The 22090-nt window shown below is 49.0% G+C and overlaps 1 protein-coding gene across 3 annotated transcripts in view; it reads right to left on the bottom strand.

Annotated features, from left to right (window-relative positions):
• Nucleotides 1-22090, bottom strand: part of LOC134957290 (quinone oxidoreductase-like) — a 39740-nt gene that overhangs the window by 897 nt on the left and 16753 nt on the right. For 2 of the 3 annotated variants that reach the window (XM_063939063.1, XM_063939064.1), the window contains exons 4-7: nt 18953-19116; nt 1777-1828; nt 1003-1152; nt 139-240 (exon numbers count right to left, since the gene is read on the bottom strand). In XM_063939063.1, coding sequence (XP_063795133.1) covers nt 139-240; nt 1003-1152; nt 1777-1828; nt 18953-19116 — 468 coding nt within the window. Of the gene's footprint in view, nt 1-138; nt 241-1002; nt 1153-1776; nt 1829-18905; nt 19117-22090 lie in introns of those variants that run through there. The other variant, XM_063939065.1, reaches the window with a different exon arrangement.

Here is a 22090-nt window from a genome sequence, read left to right as displayed (position 1 = left end):
AAAAGAACCTTGTCAATGTGAAGATTGCTGGTTCTAGTAGTACTTGGACAAAGAAGGAGGGCACGCACCAGGCAAGCCACGTATGAGGGTGGAGGAACATCAGGTAAAGTATCAGCTCTCAGGATATCTGCTACTTACTATCACTCTGCCGCCAACTGAGAGGAGTTTCAGGTCATTGCTGAGGTTGACATTGGCCAACATTTCCAATATAATATTAATTCCATCTCCTCCGGCAGCCTCCTAAACATAACAGGACAGGGTTATCTGTATTATCTGTCCATCAACAATTTTATTTTGCTCATGTCTGCTCACTTGTGAATATGAAGACCGTGTTTGCCAATACTTGGTCAGATAGGAACATTCTGTAAGCGACTTATGGAAATATACACAATCTAATTCTCATAATGGGGTCATTCCGAGTTGATCGCTCGCTAGCAGTTTTTAGCAGTCGTGCAAACGCTAAGCCGCCGCCCTCTGGGAGTTTATTTTAGCTTAGCAGAAGTGCAAACGAAAGGATCGCAGAGCGGCTACAAAAAAAAATTGTGCAGTTTTAGACTAGCTCCAGACCTACTCAGCGCTTGTGATCACTGCAGACTGTTCAGTTCCTGGTTTGACGTCACAAACATGCCCTGCGTTCGCCCAGCCACGCCTGCGTTTTTCCTGGCACGCCTGTGTTTTTTTGAACACTCCCTGAAAACGGTCAGCTAACACCCAGAAATGCCCACTTCTTGTCAATCACTCTGCGGACAGCAGTGCGACTGAAAAGCTTCGCTAGACCTTGTGTAAAAATACATAGGCCGTTGTGAAAGTACGTCGCACGTGCGCATTGCGCCACATGCGCAGAGGTGCCAGTTTTGTTCTTAATCGCAGCGCAGTGAACTTTTTCAGCTAGCGATCAACTCTGAATGACCCCCATAGTGCCATAATCCAGCATTACCGGAAATGCTTGATTGAGAAGATTTATATAAAGTGTAAGACTCTAGAAGACGGGAAGGACATTACCTGGATCTTCTCAATGTAATCTTTATCTCTGTGGTTGAACGCTTTGTGTGCCCCATTTTGCAAGACTACATTTAAGCCTTGGGCGGTACCTGCCGTCCCAAACACCTTAAAGCCATAGGCTCTGGCAATCTGACACGCTGCGATCCCCACCTATAAAGGAGAGAGGACAGAGGGTAAGTGCACAAACCTACCATAGTGCAGCCCATGCAGTAGGAGCTACATTCCTGACCAGGGACTTGTGTGAGGTTTGTATGTTCTTCCTGTGTTTGTGTGTGATTCCTCACATTCTCCAAAGACAGCTAATTGGCTGCTGATTGTATTATACAGGGCTGGGGCATTACAGATGATAAAGCGGTACATGTGAAAGAATAAAGTGATGTCACTGGTTAGAGCAGTGGTTCCAAACGTTCTTGAATCACAGCACCTTAGAGTATCAGCATTTTTTTCACAGCACCCTTAGGATAAAAGTTTGATACATTTGGAAAATAGTATTAAATTAAGTAAATAGTGCCTACCTGTCATCCTAAAACTGGGTATACACTAGACAGTGTATACCCAGCCAATGGCAGATCTGACGGAACGACATATAGAGCCTAATTCAAGGTTGATTGCAAAAGTAAAATCTTCCTCTAATGGGCAAAACCATGTTGCACTGCTGGTGGGGCAGATGTTACATGTGCATACTGTGGAAATTAATAACATATATTCTATGCCGATACAAGGTATAATAACTAGTAATGCAGCTGCAGATAGGACACTCGCAGTGTTACTTACTCCCCCGCTGGCACCATGCACAAGGACCACCTCCCCGGCTCTGCCGCGCGCTCTGTATAACAGAAGGAGAATTACAGAACTCAAACCGTATGTATCGTATACTGTGTACAATTCTATTTTTCACAGCATTATTGTATGTACTTCTGCAGTCCTTATGTCTGTCATTTTTCCTCCATATAAAAGGTACACACTCAGGCCTGGCGCTAACCGCTCATCAAAGGGATGCGGTGCAGGTAAGTGCCAGGCTGGAGAGGTGCTCTCCCCACTCTGCATCCCTGTGCTGAGGTACCTGCTGCGTCTGTCACACTGCAGCATGAAGACTCCTCCCCCCTGTCACAGACTCACAGTGCAGTGTGCTGTGCGGAGCTACACGGGACCAGGCTGCAGCCTCCAACACAGGAGGACGAGCTGCCAGATTTCCTTATGTAAATGTGTGTGAGTGTATATGTATACAGTATCTGTGTGCGTATATATGTATGTGTGGCTGTGTATGTGTGTAATGTAATGTACAGTATGCGTGTGTATGTGGGGTGTGTGTGACTGTGCGGCATAATGTGTGTAAGCGTCACTGCTACAGGGGGCGTTGCATCTTGTATAAGCGTCACTGCTACAGGGGGCGTTGCATCTTGTATAAGCGTCACTGCTACAGGGGGCGTTGCGGCTTGTATAAGCGTCACTGCTACAGGGGGCGTTGCATCTTGTATAAGCGTCACTGCTACAGGGGGCGTTGCGGCTTGTATAAGCGTCACTGCTACAGGGGGCGTTGCGGCTTGTATAAGCGTCACTGCTACAGGGGGCGTTGCGGCTTGTATAAGCGTCACTGCTACAGGGGGCGTTGCGGCTTGTATAAGCGTCACTGCTACAGGGGGCGTTGCGGCTTGTATAAGCGTCACTGCTACAGGGGGCGTTGCGGCTTGTATAAGCGTCACTGCTACGGGGGGCGTTACATGTGCAAGCATCACTAGTACAGGGTGCATTACGTGTGTAAGTGTCACTGCTACAGGGGGCGTTGCGTCTTGTATAAGCGTCACTGCTACAGGGGGTGTTACGTGTGTAAGCGTCACTGCTACAGGGGGTGTTACTTGTGTAAGCGTCACTGCTACAGGGGGCATTATGTGTGTAAGCGTCACTGCTACAGGGGGGCGTTGCATCTTGTATAAGCGTCACTGCTACAGGGGGCGTTATGTGTGTAAGTGTCACTGCTACAGGGGGCGTTGCGTCTTGTATAAGCGTCACTGCTACAGGGGGTGTTACGTGTGTAAGCGTCACTGCTACAGGGGGTGTTACTTGTGTAAGCGTCACTGCTACAGGGGGCGTTATGTGTGTAAGCGTCACTGCTACAGGGGGGCGTTGCATCTTGTATAAGCGTCACTGCTACAGGGGGCGTTATGTGTGTAAGCGTCACTGCTACAGGGGGGCGTTGCATCTTGTATAAGCGTCACTGCTACAGGGGGCGTTACGTGTGTAATCGTCAATGCTACAGGGGGCGTTACGTATGTAAGCGTCACTGCTACAGGGGGATACGGTCGTTAGGTCGACCCAACCAGTGGCGGAACTACCGCCAGTGCAAGCTGTCAAAGGCAGCGCGGCATGTAATGAGTCAAACTGACTCATTACATGCCGCCTGACAGTCGCTGTGTGCCACCGCCGAGGAGACGAGGCGCACCGGCCACGGGGGGGCGTGGGATGCGGGGGGGGGGGGAGGTGGAGGAAGGAGCCTCAGCAGCGCACTGTGATTGGTGGAGGCGCTGCTGCTGCTGTCCCTCTCCTTCACCATAGGCTGTCCTTCACCGCTGTGAATGCTGTGATGCGCTTCCCTCCTCCTTCCCTCCTGCCCGGGATCTGCCAGAAGCTGCACTGAGGAGCCCAAGCCAGCGGAAACAGTAAGTTTATCTATTCTATCTATCTATATATTCTGTCTGCATTAATGTGCAAAAAGGGGGACGCTGGCTGCCCTAATGTGTAAAAAGGGGGACGCTGTCTGCCGTAATGTGTAAAAAAGGGACGCTGTCTGCCGTTACGCGTAAAAAAGGAGACACTGTCTGCCGTTATGTGTAAAAAAGGGGACGCTGTCTGCTGTAATGTGTAAAAAGGGGACGCTGCCTGCTGTAATGTGTAGAAAGGGGGACGCTGTCTGCCGTAATGTGTAGAAGGGGCTCTACCTGGTGTAGTGGCGCTACCGTGCAGCGTAATTTGAATAATGGAGATTACTGTGCACCATTATAGGAATTGATATTATTTTGTGGCCACACCCCTTCCACATGATACGGCGCAAACTGCCCCTGTTTTGCATGAAGGGGTGGGGCTCCGATGCCTTTTCTTACACACAGTGCTAAAATGTCTAGTTACGGCACTGTTGCTAGGTATCCATTTCCCTGGCCCTGAGCAGGTCCCCCTCACCAGATCCTCTCCAGGGGTGAGGGGGTGGACCTGGATGGGATGAGGGGGCAAAGCATTTTGTCGCACCTGTGCCCACCGCTCGCTAGTTCCGCCACTGGACCCAACTTAGGTCGACACTCATTAGGTCGACCACTGAAGGTCAACATGCAATAGGTCGACATGGGCGTTAGGTCGACATGTACTAGGTCAAAAGGTCGACATGAGTTTTTCACATTTTTGGATTTTTTCATACTTAACGATCCACGTGGACTACGAATGGAACGGTAATCTGTGCCGAGCCAAGTGGTAGCGGAGCGAGGCACCTTGTCCGAAGTTCACTCGCCATGCGAGGGGACACGGTGCACTAATTGGGGTTCTCCGTCACTTTACGTAGAAAATGACACAAAAAAAAACACAAAAAATTCATGTCAACCTTTTTACCTGTCGACCTAATGCAACTGTCGACCTTCAGTGGTCGATCTAATGACTGTCGACCTAAGTGGGGTCGACTCAACGACCCATACCCGTTACAGGGGGCATTATGTATGTAAGTGTCACTGCTACAGGGGGCGTTACATGTGTAAGCATCACTGCGTCTTGAATAAGCGTCACTGGTACAGGGGTGTTACGTGTGTAAGTGTCACTACTGCAGGGGGCGTTACATGTGTAAGCGTCACTGCTACAGGGGGTGTTACGTGTGTAAGCGTCACTGGTACATGGGGCCTTATGTGTGTAAGCGTCACTGCTACAGGTGGCATTACGTGTGTAAGCATCACTGCGTCTTGTATAAGCGTCACTGGTACAGGGGTGTTACGTGCGTAAGTGTCACTACTGCAGGGGGCGTTACATGTGTAAGCGTCACTGCTACAGGGGGTGTTACGTGTGTAAGCTCTAGATTGGCCAATCTAGTAGATCGCTCAGTCACCGCTTGGTGAAGTGACAGTCCCTCCCCCCCCCCCCCCCCCTCCCCCTCACTCCACACACATCGCGCTGTGTGCTGAGCGGTCTGTGCTAGATTGCTCAGCACACATCTCCGTACACATCGATACGTGTGTACGGCCCTTAAGATCTTAAATCTGCCCCTGTGTGCTGTGTCTTAATTACCTGGGGATGAATGTTCTTTGTGCCTTTTTGGAACCCACTGTTCCATCACAGATTTGGTGGCTCAGCCCAGGGCCATCTTTTCGTATGGGCTCAATGAGCACTTGCCCAAGGGCCCCAGGAGTGTAAGGGTCCTAGGCTGATAGCTGAGGGTCCCCTTTTTCCAGGGGTACCAGATTTTTAAAAATCGGCCCTGGGGAACCGGAGCTATCTGACTTCAAAGCAGTGGTCCCCATCCAAGCCTAATAATTGCTCTTCCCAGCCAGATATCTTGGGTTCTGTCTGACTTAGAGGTTTTATGAGGGTATACTCCAAAAGCTGGGACTCTCCCCTTTCACTGGACACTGGCAGCTTGTCTCTACTATGCCCAGAACCGGAGATATAAGCCTTCCAGCAGCTGGTCCCTGCTCCAGCTCCACACACCTGGTATGCAGTTTTATATATTCGTTGGTGGATTGCTCTGGCTCCTGAACTCTGATCCCCAAGTCCTCAGTACCTCCTGAAAGGTGTCCCCAGTACCTCCTGAAAGGTGACCCCAGTACCTCCTGAAAGGTGACCCCAGTACCTCCTGAAAGGTGACCCCAGTACCTCCTGTAGTTTTTTTTATTATATCCCATTAAAAGCTAAGAAATCTATTTCCAGGAACTGGAGATATCTGCAGTCAAGCAAGCTTCCCCTCCTCACACACACACACCCCCTTGCTCCCACCGGAAAATGATGAATATTAAGCCCACTCCACTATCCACCCCTCCCCTACGTATTAAACACCCCCTGCCGCCCTGGAAGTCATGTTCCAGGGCCCCTTCATTCAGCCTAATGCCCCCTGCTATAGTTCAGTGTTCTCCCTCCCGCCACATCTCCTGCCATCTGTGCAGTAAGAGTAATTAGCAGAAATTAATGCTCCAGGTCCTACATGCTGAGCGTAAGAGAGAACACCCCCTACTGCCCGCGGGACATCAAAGCTGCTGCTGATAGCACCCCCCACCCCATCCGCTGAAGAATGGGTAGGGGCCCCAGTGCATTGCTGTGCCCAGGGGCCTACACTGCTGTTAAGATGGCCCATGTTAGTCATTGCACTAATGGATCACAAAAAATATTCAGACACAATGTGATGCCCCACTAGAATTTAGAACATTTACTATTTATAAATACTGCCTTTATATACAGTTAAAGGAGCCAGAGCATCAATGGTGACAGTAGGACTAGAACTACAGAGCTAGCACTGGCGTGCGCAGCACATTTTATTAGGGGGTGCACTATCGGAGGGGTGTGTCTAGCACCGCCTTTTGGGCGTGTCTAGCACCATCTATTGATGGTCAACGCATATAAAATATCCACCCTTGTACCAATCCTGATAAAGCAGATACATTGTCAGATGTTGTGGTGTGCACCAAACAAACACCCCTATGGCACTCACTGCAATTACACTGCTCCTCCTCAGCCTGGTCTGGCTCCCCCTCTCTTTCACCTGCAAGCTGCAGCAGCTTACTTACAAGTCAGTCACTCACTGACAGTCGCAGACTAGTACTGCCGCTGCTGGAAAGACGAGTGACGTGTCAATGCTGCTGCTGGCCGCCTGCCAGTATTGAATTTGTCTTCCTAAGAGGAACACTGGCTGCATGCTGCTCCGCATCAGTGGCTGGTGTTGGCGTAGCATAGAAGGAGAGAGGTGTGTATGTGACGGGTGGGCATGCGAGCAGCATGGCGTAATCACGTCACATCACACTGTTTTTATACATGGAGGTGGAGCTGGGAATTTGAAAGCCGGTGGCAGTGGCACCCTTGATTAACCCAGGCATCAGTAATGCAGTCCTGACAGGGTGCAGCGCAGAGGGGACAGTAATCAGCCTGCTCGGTGATCACTGCATCGGGCATGTGAGATCGGGGTGCCTGACATTAGGGGGTGCCTGTGCGCACCAGGCACCCCCCCTGCGCACACCTATGAGAGCTAGCGCATGGCGAATGGGAACTCTCTCGCGCGCTGGCTACACAGATGTCACATGCAGCTTCAGGGAGAGGCTGGATCGTGCTGGCAGGTGTGACTGTTGGTGGTCATGGAGCAGCCATCTTGGAAGAGAGATAATGGCGGACAGTGTGTGTGGAGTGGCTGTTCCCGGTGACCGGAGACAGTGCAAGCGGTGTCAGTGTCCCTCAGCACCTCCTCTAGTGATGAGCAGCACTGAGCAGTATAGGGAGAAGTGGAGTAAAAGCATCCTAAGAAGCAACCAGACGGCTGAACGATCAACTGGGGAGGTCTGTAGTAAGTGACACTGCACAACCCGACATTAGAGCACAGATCAAAGCTGCAGCATTAAGTAACCTCTCACTCTCCATATATAGTGGGGAATCCAGTTAATTAATACAGAGACATAAAGCCAACTGTAAAACTCTCAGCCGGCATGTATAAGCAGACACCCTATATGCTCTGAAGCTATACAGGATTTTGACGGAAAGCTACAAAGACCTCAAAAGTACAGAGGTTACACACCAGGAAAGATTGTTACACTGAAAAGTTATTCACAGTGAGGAAAACATTGTGGCAGTCCAAATAGGATTAGCTGCGATTCATATTATAAACTTTCATTTGTTTTCGTCTCCACAGACTTTAATAACCAGTCCCAAGGGATAAACGTGCAGGTCCGGTGCACTCGAGACTTATATATAACTTACAGTGGTTTTACGGGGCCCCAATTCTAAATTACTTTAGATGTCATTGTTTCTCTTACGTCCTAGAGGATACTGGGGTCCACATTAGTACCATGGGGCATAGACAGGTCCACTAGGAGCCTTGGGGACTTTAAGAAATTAATAATGTGCACTGGCTCCTCCCTCTATGCCCCTCCTACCAGACTCAGTTTAGAAAATGTGCCCGGAGGAGCCATTCACGCTTAGGGAAGCTCCTGAAGAGTTTTCTGCATTTATTTTTCTGTTTATTTTCAAGCAGGACTGGTTGGCACCAGCCTGCCTGCTTGGTAGGACTTAGGGGTGGGGAACGGCTCAACCTCCTACAAGGTTAATGGTCCCGTTCCACGCTGACAGGACACTGAGCTCCTGAGGGAGCCATTCGCAAGCCCCACCACGGCGAGCGTACACTCCCACCTCTAACAGAGCCAGAAGTGAGAAGAGTGGTGAGTAGAAAGTCGGCGTCCCGGTTAGCGGGTCGCCGGCGGTAATGGCGGCATGAGGGTAGGAGCGCAGTGCTGACAGGCAGGCTGCGGCTCCAGGCTTCAGAGACATGCAGGCTGTTATGTGTGTTCCGCTGTGAGGGGCAAGCTGAAGCCACAACTAAATACCCAAACTGGCAATACAGCTTACAGGGGATCTAACCCACTGTAAAGCAAAAATATAACCTCAGCCAGTATAAAAAACCGGGAAGACCGCGTGCCATTAAGGGGGCGGGGCATCACTATGAGTGGATCCAGCGCCATTTTCCCTCTGCAGCTCTCACTGAATGGACTGGCAGAGACGTGCAGCTCCTCCACGAGGACTCCAGATTACCTCAGCAGTACCAGGGGGTCATAGCAGGGAAGGGAGCAGAATAAGAATACTAATACCCTATTAGGGGTATTTAGTCTGTGACCCAGCTGACCTCAAATTTGGCAAGAAGGGCGCTGTGTGGCTGGCTCCATCCTACTCTGTGTCTCCCTACAAGGGCTCTGTGTGGGTTAACTGGGCTTAACTGTGTGTGTGTGTGTGTGTGTGTGTGTGTGTGTGTGTGTGTACGTACTTTCAAATTACAATGGCAGTCAAGGAGTGTGTTTCATGCACTGCAGAGTGTTTTTCTTCCCCGGGGGATCACTACAATGTACTCAGGGTAGTACACATTCTCAGGCTAGTGGATCCGAACCAGCCTGGTTGGATTCTCAAAAAGGGATGATCTCAAATATTTCTACTAAATTGTCCCATAATGAGAAAGAGACGCAACTACTAAGACAGTCTGTGGATGACCTGATGAATAGAGATTCAGGTCCCATACCAGCATCTCAGTCCCCTGCCATTTGTTCACAAAAGCGTACACTGGCCCAAATCTTTCAGGCTGACACTGATGATGAAGACCCAGAGGAGGGTGAGGTGGACTTAGGTGGGGGGGGGGGGGGGGGGGGTGCAGCCCTGTCACAAGGAATACAGGCCCTGATAGAAGCTATTAGGGAGGTCCTGCACATCAAAGATGACACAGTGACAGGAGAGAATGAGAAATCTTATTTTAATGTGAAAAATAAATCCTCTGTTACTTTCCCTGCATCTCAGGAATTAAATTCCCTAGTTGAAGAAACTTGAATTAATCCTGACAAGAAGTTTCAGATCCCTAAAAGGTTAATTACATCCTTCCCTTTTCCTCAGGATAAGAAAAATGGGAAAACCCACCGATTGTTAATGCATCGGTATCTAGATTGTCACGCAAGATAGTCTTGCCTGTCCCAGGGGCAGCCTCCTTAAAAGATACGGCTGACCGCAAGCTTGAGACCACTCTCAAATCTCTGTACACAGCTGCGGGAGTAGCCCAGAGACCTACTATAGCTTGTGCTTGGATCACAAGAGCCATTGCAAAATGGTCAGGTAACCTACTTGAGGGATTAGATTCATTACCCAAGGGGGAGATTGTATTACTCCTACACTATATACATGACTCTGCAAGTTTTATGGTAGAGGCCATAAAAGAGATAGTCTTGCTAAATGCATGCACCACGGCCATGGCGGTTTCAGCACGCAGGGGCTTGTGGCTACGCCAGTGGACTGCGGATGCGGATTCCAGGAAAAGTGTGGAAAGCCTACCATTCACATGTAAGGCCCTGTTTGGAGATGAACTGGATACATGGATATCCAAGGCTACAGCGGGTAAGTCTACATACCTTCCTTCCGCAGCTTCTCCACCTAGGAGGACCTACTCGGCTCCGACTCTGCAGTCTTTTCGGACAGCAAAATTTAAAAATAAGACCAAAGGTTCTTCTACAGCCTTCAAAGGTTATAGAGGTAAATAAAAAAAAACAGCAACTGCAGGTTCACAGGAACAGCACTCAGGTTCTGTTTCCTCTAAGCCTTCAGCATGACGGTGGACCACACTGCCTGGAAGACAGGCAGGTTGGAGCTCAATTAAGAGATTTCAGTCACATATGGGCAACATCATGCCAGGATCCCTGGGTCATAGAGCTTATCACCCAGGGTTACAGACTGGAGTTTCAGGAACTCCCACCTCACAAATTCTTCAAATTAGGCTTACCAGCTTCTCAAGAGGCAAGTATAATTTTAAAGGATACAATTCAAAAACTGGTCATTGTTCCAGTTCCACCTCAGCTGCAGAACAAAGGTTATTATTCTAACCTGTTTGTGGTACCGAAGCCGGACGGTTCGGTGAGACCCATTTTAATCCTCGAGTCATTGAACCCGTACTTACGTGTGTTCAAATTCAAGATGGAGTCTCTGAGAGCGGTGATCTCAGGTCTGGAGGAAGGGGAATTCTTGGTGTCTCTGGATATCAAGGATGCGTACCTTCATATTTCAATCTGTCCACCTCATCAGGCTTATCTCAGGTTTGCATCACAGGACTATCACTACCAGTTCCAGGCCCTGCCATCTGTCCTTTCCACAGCACAGAGGGTGTTCACCAAGATAATAGCAGAGATGATGTTTCTCCTTCGCAAACAGGGAGTGAACGTAATTCCATGCCTGGACGACCTGCTGATCAAGGCACCATCCAGGGAGAGGTTGTTGGACAACATTGCCTTCTCAACTCAACTACTCCGGCATCACGGGTGGATTCTGAACCTACCAAAATCTCACCTGGAACCAACACGGTGGCTTCTGTTCCTGGGGATGATACTGGATACCGAGGCACAGAAGGTATTCCTTCTATTGGAAAAGGCATTGGTAATCCAGTCGATGATGCAGGATGTCTTGAGGCCAACCCGGATATCGGTGCATCTCTGCATTTGCCTTCTGGAGAAGATGGTAGCTGCCTACTAGGCGCTACAGTACAGAAGGTTTCACTCAAGGCCCTTCCAACTGGATCTGTTGGACAAATGGTCCGGATCGCATCTCCACATGCACAAGAGGATATGTCTGTTGCCAAAAGCCAGGATTTCTCTTCTATGGTGGCTTCAGACTTCTCACCTGGCCAAGTCTCAGAGGTTGGGGAGCAGTCACCCAGGGGGAACAGTTCCAAGGAAAATGGTCAAGTCAGGAAACCATTCTTCCAATCAACATTCTGGAACTAAGGGCCATAAACAATGCCCTTCTACAGGCATCATATCTTCTTCAAGATCAAGCCATGCAAGTTCAGTCGGACAATGTGACAGCAGTAACGTACATAAACCTACAAGGCGGAACGAAGAGCAGAGCAGCAATGTCAGAAGTGACAAGAATTCTCCTCTGGGCAGAAAGACACGTGGTGGCGTTGTCAGCAATCTTCATTCCGGGAGTAGACAACTGGGAATCAGACTTCCTCAGCAGACACGACCTCCACCCAGTAGAGTGGGGCCTCCACCCGGAGGTGTTCGGGTGCTTGACACGTTGGTGGGGCATTTCACATATCGACATGATGGCCTATCGTCTAAACAAGAAGCTATTGTTCCAGGTCGAGGGACCCACGGGCAGTGGCGGTGGACGCTCTGTCGTCCCCATGGGTCTACCAGTATATGTGTTTCCGCCACTTCCATTGATCCCAAAGATTCTCAAAAGAATAAAAAGGGAAAAGGTTCAAGCAATTCTCATTGCTCCAGACTGGCCAAGAAGGGCTTGGTATGCGGATCTACTGGACATGCTCCTGGAGGATCTGTGGACTCTACTTCTTCGAGAGGATCTCCTGTAACAGGGGCCGTTCATCTATCAAGACTTACCACGGCTACGTTTGACGGCATGGAAGTTGAGCATCAAATTCTAGCCTGGATAGGAATTCGGGATAAGGTTATTCAGACTTTGATCCAAGCCAGGAAAGGGGTAACGTCTAAACATTACCACCGTATTTGGAAGAAATACGTCTCTTGGTGTGAGAACAAGAAATTTCCTGCGGTGGAATTTCAACTGGGACGTTTTCTGCTTTTTCTGCTGTCAGGTATGGATGTGGGCTACACCTGGGCTCCATAAAAGTCCAGATTTCGGCCTTATCCATTTTCTTCCAGAAATAATTGGCTTCCCTCCCTGAGGTTCAGACGTTCTTGAAGGATGTTCTGCACATCCAGCAGCCCTTTGTGCCTCCCACGGCACCTTGGAATCTCAACGTGGTGTTGCAGTTCTTCCAATCAGAATGGTTTGATCCAGGGCTGCCACCAGAAATTGTGGGGCCCGGGACTGAAAAAATAGGCATACCCCCCAGTGCCAGATATGCCCCCAGCGCCAGGTATACATCCCCCCCCCCCCTCCGTGCCAGATATGCTCTCACTGCCAGGTATCCCCCAGTGCCAGATATGCCCCCATTGCCAGGTATACATGTCCCCCCAGTGCCAGATATGTCCCCCCAGTGCCAGATATGCCCCCATTGCCAGATATGCCCCCATTGCCAGGTATACATGCCCCCCCAGTGCCAGATATGCCCCCAGTGCCAGATATGCCCCCATTGCCAGATATGCCCCCATTGCCAGGTATACATGTCCCCCCAGTGCCAGATATGCCCCCAGTGCCAGATACACATGTCCCCCCAGTGCCAGATATGCTCCCACGGCCAGGTATACATGCCCCCGCAGTGCCAGATGTGCCCCTATTGCCAGGTATACCTGCCCCCCCCCCCCCAGATATGCTCCCACTGCCAGGTATACATGCCCCCCCAGTGCCAGATATGCCCCCAGTGCCAGATATGCCCCCAGTGTCAGCTACACGTCCCCCCAGTGCCAGATATGCCCCCATTGCCAGGTATACATGTCCCCCCAGTGCCAGATATGCCCCCAGTGCCAGATACATATGTCCCCCCAGTGCCAGATATGCCCCCATTGCCAGGTATACATGCCCCCCCAGTGCCATATATGCCCCCATTGCCAGGTATACATGCCCCCCCCCAGTGCCAGATATACAGGAAGCCCCCCCCCCTCCCCTGCTGCTCACCTGTGTCTGTGTGAGGGGAGGAGAGCGCAGCCTGCGCCTCTCCTTCCCCTCAGTCTCCGGCGGGTGCGGGTGTCTCCATTCAATTCAGAACCGATCCGTGAGCCAATCAAAGGTCGCGGTCCGCGAGCTCTGATTGGCTCACGGGCGATGCTGAATTGAAGACACAGAGGGGCAGGAGAGGCGCAGGGCTGCGCTCTCCTCCCCTGACATCAGCAGGAGGCGGTGAGCAGCAGAGGGAGGGGGGAGAGACAGGGAGGGGCGGCCCGTGGGTGCGGCGGCAGATGGGTATATCCACGGGTGGCTGTGTGTGCAGCCCGGGCCCTCCACTCTGTCAGAGTGTCCGGGCCCGGGACAACTGTACACAGGGCACCCCCTTGATGGCGGCCCTGGTTTGATCCCTTACAGGAAGTGGACGTAAATTTTCTTACGTGGAAGACCATCACACTGTTGGCCTGGCTTCAGCCTGGCGGGTGTCGGAACTGGTGGCATTGTTTCACAAGAGCCCTTATTTGATTTTTCGTGAGGATAGAGCTGAACTCAGAACTCGTCCGCAATTTCTTCCAAAGGTGGTGTCTACGTTTCATATCAACCAACCTATTGCGGATCCGGTGGTTACAGACACCTCTTCTACCTCAAAGTCCCTAGATGTTGCGAGGGCTTTGAAGATTTATGTGAAGTGGACAGCTCGTCACAGAAAGTCGGACTCGCTGTTTGTTCTCTATGATCCCAATAAAAATGGGTGTCCTGCTTCAAAGCAGTCTATTGCTCGCTGGATCAGGCTTACTATCCAGCATGCTTACTCTATGGCAGGTTTGCCGGTTCCAAGATCTGTACAGGCCCACTCTACTAGTTCAGTGGGTTCTTCCTGGGCGGCTGCCCAGGGTGTCTCGGCTTTACAGCTCTGCCGAGCAGCTACTTGGTCGGGTTCGAACACGTTTGCCAAGTTCTACAAGTTCGATACTTTGGCCGCTGAGGACCTTCAATTTGGTCAATCAGTTCTGCAGGAACCTCCACACTCTCCCACCTGGTTTGGGAGCTTTGGTACATCCCCATGGTACTAATGTGGACCCCAGTATCCTCTAGGACGTAAGAGAAAATAGGATTTTAATTACCTACCGGTAAATCCTTTTCTCGTAGTCCGTGGAGGTTACTGGGCGCCCACCCAGTGCTTCGTGTTTCCTGCACAGTTACTTAGTTAAGTATTATTGTTGGTGCAGCTGGTGCTGTTCCCGTTCAAGTTTGGTTAGCATGGCTTTCCTCTTGTTTTGTGTATGCTGGTTCGAATCTCACCACTGTTCTGTTAAATCCTTCTCTCAAGGTATGTCCGTCTCCTCAGGCACAGTTTCTAGACTGAGTCTGGTAGGAGGGGCATAGGAGGAGGAGCCAGTGCACACTATTAATTTCTTAAAGTGCCCAAGGCTCCTAGTGGACCTGCCTATACCCCATGGTACCAATGTGGACCCCAGTATCCTCTACGGACAAGGAGAAAAGGATTAACCGATAGGTAATTCAAATCCTATTTTCTGTTTTAACATTTAAGTGTGATAAGTTGTCAAATATTGAAATGTATTCTGCATTATAGTCGTGCAAGCTTTAATCACAGCAGGGAGAGCTTAATTGAATCATTACAGTTAAATAAATTCCTACAAAGAAATCATAAAATTATTGTCTGCACGTAATCTACCTTGTATTGCATTGTGTTGTGAACGGACTTTGAAGGTTATCCTGAAAAGCTTCCACGGAGTAAGGGGCCAGATAATATAGTGTGTATAGCCGCCTTAGGATACTTCCATGGAGTAAGGGGCCACATAATATAGTGTGTATAGCCACCTTAGGATACTTCCATGGAGTAAGGGGCCACATAATATAGTGTGTATAGCCACCTTAGGATACTTCCACGGAGTAAGGGGCCACATAATATAGTGTGTATAGTCACCTTAGGATACTTCCATGGAGTAAGGGGCCAGATAATATAGTGTGTATAGCCACCTTAGGATACTTCCATGGAGTAAGGGGCCAGATAATATAGTGTGTATAGTCACCTTAGGATACTTCCATGGAGTAAGGGGCCACATAATATAGTGTGTATAGCCACCTTAGGATACTTCCATGGAGTAAGGGGCCAGATAATATAGTGTGTATAGCCGCCTTAGGATACTTCCATGGAGTAAGGGGCCACATAATATAGTGTGTATAGCCGCCTTAGGATACTTCCATGGAGTAAGGGGATACATAATATAGTGTGTATAGCCACCTTAGGATACTTCCACGGAGTAAGGGGCCAGACAATATAGTGTGTATAGCCACCTTAGGATACTTCCATGGAGTAAGGGGCCAGATAATATAGTGTGTATAGCCGCCTTAGGATACTTCCACGGAGTAAGGGGCCACATAATATAGTGTGTATAGCCACCTTAGGATACTTCCATGGAGTAAGGGGCCACATAATATAGTGTGTATAGCCACCTTAGGATACTTCCATGGAGTAAGGGGCCACATAATATAGTGTGTATAGCCACCTTAGGATACTTCCATGGAGTAAGGGGCCACATAATATAGTGTGTATAGCCACCTTAGGATACTTCCATGGAGTAAGGGGATACATAATATAGTGTGTATAGCCGCCTTAGGATACTTCCATGGAGTAAGGGCCAGATAATATAGTGTGTATAGCCACCTTAGGATACTTCCATGGAGTAAGGGCCAGATAATATAGTGTGTATAGCCGCCTTAGGATACTTCCACGGAGTAAGGGGCCACATAATATAGTGTGTATAGCCACCTTAGGATACTTCCATGGAGTAAGGGGCCACATAATATAGTGTGTATAGCCACCTTAGGATACTTCCATGGAGTAAGGGGCCACATAATATAGTGTGTATAGCCACCTTAGGATACTTCCATGGAGTAAGGGGCCACATAATATAGTGTGTATAGCCGCCTTAGGATACTTCCATGGAGTAAGGGGCCACATAATATAGTGTGTATAGCCGCCTTAGGATACTTCCACGGAGTAAGGGGCCACATAATATAGTGTGTATAGCCGCCTTAGGATACTTCCACGGAGTAAGGGGCCACATAATATAGTGTGTATAGCCGCCTTAGGATACTTCCACGGAGTAAGGGGCCACATAATATAGTGTGTATAGCCGCCTTAGGATACTTCCATGGAGTAAGGGGCCACATAATATAGTGTGTATAGCCGCCTTAGGATACTTCCATGGAGTAAGGGGCCACATAATATAGTGTGTATAGCCGCCTTAGGATACTTCCACGGAGTAAGGGGCCAGATAATATAGTGTGTATAGCCACCTTAGGATACTTCCACGGAGTAAGGGGCCACATAATATAGTGTGTATAGCCACCTTAGGATACTTCCACGGAGTAAGGGGCCACATAATATAGTGTGTATAGCCGCCTTAGGATACTTCCATGGAGTAAGGGGCCACATAATATAGTGTGTATAGCCACCTTAGGATACTTCCACGGAGTAAGGGGATACATAATATAGTGTGTATAGCCACCTTAGGATACTTCCATGGAGTAAGGGGCCAGATAATATAGTGTGTATAGCCACCTTAGGATACTTCCATGGAGTAAGGGGCCAGATAATATAGTGTGTATAGCCACCTTAGGATACTTCCACGGAGTAAGGGGCCACATAATATAGTGTGTATAGCCACCTTAGGATACTTCCATGGAGTAAGGGGCCACATAATATAGTGTGTATAGCCACCTTAGGATACTTCCATGGAGTAAGGGGCCACATAATATAGTGTGTATAGCCGCCTTAGGATACTTCCACGGAGTAAGGGGCCAGATAATATAGTGTGTATAGCCACCTTAGGATACTTCCACGGAGTAAGGGGCCACATAATATAGTGTGTATAGCCACCTTAGGATACTTCCACGGAGTAAGGGGCCACATAATATAGTGTGTATAGCCGCCTTAGGATACTTCCATGGAGTAAGGGGCCACATAATATAGTGTGTATAGCCACCTTAGGATACTTCCACGGAGTAAGGGGATACATAATATAGTGTGTATAGCCACCTTAGGATACTTCCATGGAGTAAGGGGCCAGATAATATAGTGTGTATAGCCACCTTAGGATACTTCCATGGAGTAAGGGGCCAGATAATATAGTGTGTATAGCCACCTTAGGATACTTCCACGGAGTAAGGGGCCACATAATATAGTGTGTATAGCCACCTTAGGATACTTCCATGGAGTAAGGGGCCACATAATATAGTGTGTATAGCCACCTTAGGATACTTCCATGGAGTAAGGGGCCACATAATATAGTGTGTATAGCCGCCTTAGGATACTTCCATGGAGTAAGGGGCCACATAATATAGTGTGTATAGCCGCCTTAGGATACTTCCACAGAGTAAGGGCCACATAATATAGTGTGTATAGCCACCTTAGGATACTTCCATGGAGTAAGGGGCCACATAATATAGTGTGTATAGCCACCTTAGGATACTTCCATGGAGTAAGGGGCCACATAATATAGTGTGTATAGCCACCTTAGGATACTTCCATGGAGTAAGGGGCCACATAATATAGTGTGTATAGCCACCTTAGGATACTTCCATGGAGTAAGGGGGCCACATAATATAGTGTGTATAGCCACCTTAGGATACTTCCATGGAGTAAGGGGCCACATAATATAGTGTGTATAGCCACCTTAGGATACTTCCATGGAGTAAGGGGCCACATAATATAGTGTGTATAGCCACCTTAGGATACTTCCACGGAGTAAGGGCCAGATAATATAGTGTGTATAGCCACCTTAGGATACTTCCATGGAGTAAGGGGCCACATAATATAGTGTGTATAGCCACCTTAGGATACTTCCATGGAGTAAGGGGCCACATAATATAGTGTGTATAGCCGCCTTAGGATACTTCCATGGAGTAAGGGGCCACATAATATAGTGTGTATAGTCACCTTAGGATACTTCCACGGAGTAAGGGGCCACATAATATAGTGTGTATAGCCACCTTAGGATACTTCCATGGAGTAAGGGGCCACATAATATAGTGTGTATAGCCACCTTAGGCAGGGGCGTAGCCAGAAATGTGTGGGCCCCATAGCAACATTTTGAAGGGGCCCCTGTCACAATGCTTCTAGAGAGACATTTCTCCACAGCAAGTGTACATTTTAACAACTGCCCTCTTAGTGCCCTAGTTCTTTCTCAACCACAGTAGAGCCTTTTTAAATGTTGTGCCCGATTTAAATTTGTGAACCATAGTAGTGCCAGTTCACATTATGTGCCAATACACATTATGCCACATAGTAACCCTAATACACATTATGACAAACAGTGTCTCCACCTCATATTCTGCCATATTACTCTTCCGAAGTTCATATTATGTAACATTATAATGCCCTCCCTTTATTTTTATACTATATTACAATGAGCAGGTCCAGTGGCATACCTTGATATATTGCAGGCCCCAAGGCAAAAGTTTATAAGGGCCTCTATGCATCACCCAATAGTGAAAACTTTGGCAGGAAACATGGGCCCCCTCAGCTCTGGGCCCCATAGCAGCTGCACTCCCTGCACCTATGGTAGCTACGCCCTTGACCTTAGGATAGAGGTAGCCAGTACCTGAAATTATCCACTGAACAGAGCAAATAGACATTCATATAACTGACTTGGTGAAGAGCGCCCGGTAGGCGGTGAAGTACGGAATAGACAGGGCGGCTCCTTGTTTGAAGTTCAGCTTCTTGGGCAAAGGGAAAACTGTATCTTCAGCTGCCACGGTGTACTCCGCGTACCCGCCTGTGATGGTCGCCGTGGTGAACACACGATCGCCTTTCTGTACAACATCAAATGAACACAACACGTTACCACAGTTCTGCAATTTACAGTAATCCTTCAGCCTGCATCAGTTATATCTTCCATGAGCAAAGGCTGCAGACGCCATGATGCAAGTGATAGTGTTACTATGCTCATTCTTAGAACTGCATTCGGGAGAAGTATTTTGTTTCAGCATAACAGTATTTGAAATAGAAAAGCAACAACGTTGCTGACACAGTAACTTGCTTTTTTATTTGGACTGATCTATAAAAACAGCCAATAAAGAGACACAGGGCCTAATTCAAAGTATATTGCAAAATAACATTTCTCTAACGTCCTAGTGGATGCTGGGGACTCCGAAAGGACCATGGGGAATAGCGGCTCCGCAGGAGACTGGGCACAAAAGTAAAAGCTTTAGGACTACCTGGTGTGCACTGGCTCCTCCCCCTATGACCCTCCTCCAAGCCTCAGTTAGATTTTTGTGCCCGAACGAGAAGGGTGCAGTCTAGGTGGCTCTCCTGAGCTGCTTAGAAAAAAGTTTAGTTTTAGGTTTTTTATTTTCAGTGAGACCTGCTGGCAACAGGCTCACTGCACCGAGGGACTAAGGGGAGAAGAAGCGAACTCACCTGCGTGCAGAGTGGATTGGGCTTCTTGGCTACTGGACATTAGCTCCAGAGGGATGATCACAGGTACAGCCATGGATGGGTCCCAGAGCCGCGCCGCCGTCCCCCTTACAGAGCCAGAAGACTGAAGAGGTCCGGAAAATCGGCGGCAGAAGACGTCCTGTCTTCAATAAGGTAGCGCACAGCCAGGGCCGGCGCTACCACTAGGCAGCTTTAGGCAGCTGCCTATGGGCGGCGACCACTGGAGGGCGGCACTGCACACTGAATAAATCAGACAACGCTTTATCACCCTGCTGACAATTGTTCAACATGAGTTCAATGTGAGTGGGTCATCCCCCGCCCCCGTCCACCCGCTCCCCCGCTCCCGAATGTTACCTCCAGTGTTCGCAAATACGTGCCAGGGTGGGTCCCCCTTGTCCCCTGGGATGCGCTGCACGGATATTGATTTGTTTTAATGATTAAAGTCTCCCTTGCCCGACTGCAGTGCAGAAGTGGAGGAGGAGCCAGCCTGCGAGGGGGACAGCGAGCAATCATTAAAATAAACCAATATCAGTGCAGCGCGTCCCAGGGGAGTTTGAACAGCCCTCCCTCCCTCTCTCTTCTCTCCTCCCCCGGAACTAAGGAACCCGACGTTCTTCACATCACCCTCCAACAGTGGTTACCTACGATGCTGTTCAAGCACAGCACACAGAGGAAATGTGCAGTGCAGAACGATGTAAGGTAACTCACACTGGTTCTGTCTGTTCTGCTGTGACATACACTCACATTCAGGCTGAAGCACCAGGCAGTGCTCTCCGTCTCCAGCTCCGGCTGACCGGTCACTGCTCCCTGCTGCACGTGTACAGAAACACTGACTGAAGCAATGCATAGTACACAGTAGTGTCTGCCACAGCTTCTTGGAATGTGCTACACTGCCCCCCACCCCTACATGGGAATCTGTGACTGTTAACACCTTATCCCCCAGGACAATCTCAATTTGCAGAGAAACTTCAGCCATGTAGTTCTGGTTTCTTCTATTGGTTTAGAAAGGTTCACAATACACAGAAAGTTCTATTCAGGAGCATCATGCAGAGAAGGTGTAGGTGCGGTATATAGGGATGGTGTAGGTGCGTCATATAGAGAAGGTGTAGGTGCGGCATATAGAGATGGTGTAGGTGCGGCATATAGAGATGGTGTAGGTGCGGTATATAGAGATGGTGTAGGTGCGGTATATAGAGATGGTGTAGGTGCGGTATATAGAGATGGTGTAGGTGTGGTATATAGAGATGGTGTAGGTGCGGTATATAGTGATGGTGTAGGTGCGGTATATAGGGATGGTGTAGGTGCGGCATATAGATAAGGTGTAGGTGCGGCATATAGAGATGGTGTAGGTGCGGCATATAGAGAAGGTGTAGGTGCGGCATATAGAGAAGGTGTAGGTGCGGTATATAGTGATGGTGTAGGTGCGGTATATAGGGATGGTGTAGGTGCGGCATATAGGGATGGTGTAGGTGCGGCATATAGAGATGGTGTAGGTGCGGCATATAGAGATGGTGTAGGTGCGGCATATAGAGAAGGTGTAGGTGCGGCATATAGAGATGGTGTAGGTGCGGCATATAGAGAAGGTGTAGGTGCGGCATATAGAGATGGTGTAGGTGCGGTATATAGTGATGGTGTAGGTGCGGTATATAGAGATGGTGTAGGTGTGGTATATAGAGATGGTGTAGGTGCGGTATATAGTGATGGTGTAGGTGCGGTATATAGGGATGGTGTAGGTGCGGCATATAGATAAGGTGTAGGTGCGGCATATAGAGATGGTGTAGGTGCGGCATATAGAGAAGGTGTAGGTGCGGCATATAGAGAAGGTGTAGGTGCGGTATATAGTGATGGTGTAGGTGCGGTATATAGGGATGGTGTAGGTGCGGCATATAGGGATGGTGTAGGTGCGGCATATAGAGATGGTGTAGGTGCGGCATATAGAGAAGGTGTAGGTGCGGCATATAGAGAAGGTGTAGGTGCGGCATATAGAGAAGGTGTAGGTGCGGCATACAGAGAAGGTGTAGGTGCGGCATATAAAGAAGGTGTAGGTGCGTCATATAGAGAAGGTGTGGTGTAGGTGCGGTATATAGAGATGGTGTAGGTGTGGTAAATAGAGATGGTGTAGGTGCGGTATATAGAGAAGGTGTAGGTGCGGTATATAGTGATGGTGTAGGTGCGGTATATAGAGATGGTGTAGGTGCGGTATATAGAGATGGTGTAGGTGCGGTATATAGAGATGGTGTAGGTGCGGTATATAGAGATGGTGTAGGTGCGGTATATAGAGAAGGTGTAGGTGCGGCATATAGAGATGGGACCCAGAAACAGTGGAATAGGACCCCATTTTTTTAAAGT

This window comes from Pseudophryne corroboree, chromosome 9 (genome assembly GCF_028390025.1).
Source record: "Pseudophryne corroboree isolate aPseCor3 chromosome 9, aPseCor3.hap2, whole genome shotgun sequence".
In the NCBI taxonomy this organism is placed as follows: Eukaryota; Metazoa; Chordata; class Amphibia; order Anura; family Myobatrachidae; genus Pseudophryne; species Pseudophryne corroboree.
The sequence above is the reverse complement of the archived record's forward strand: the minus strand, read 5'-3'. Positions and strand labels throughout refer to the sequence as shown.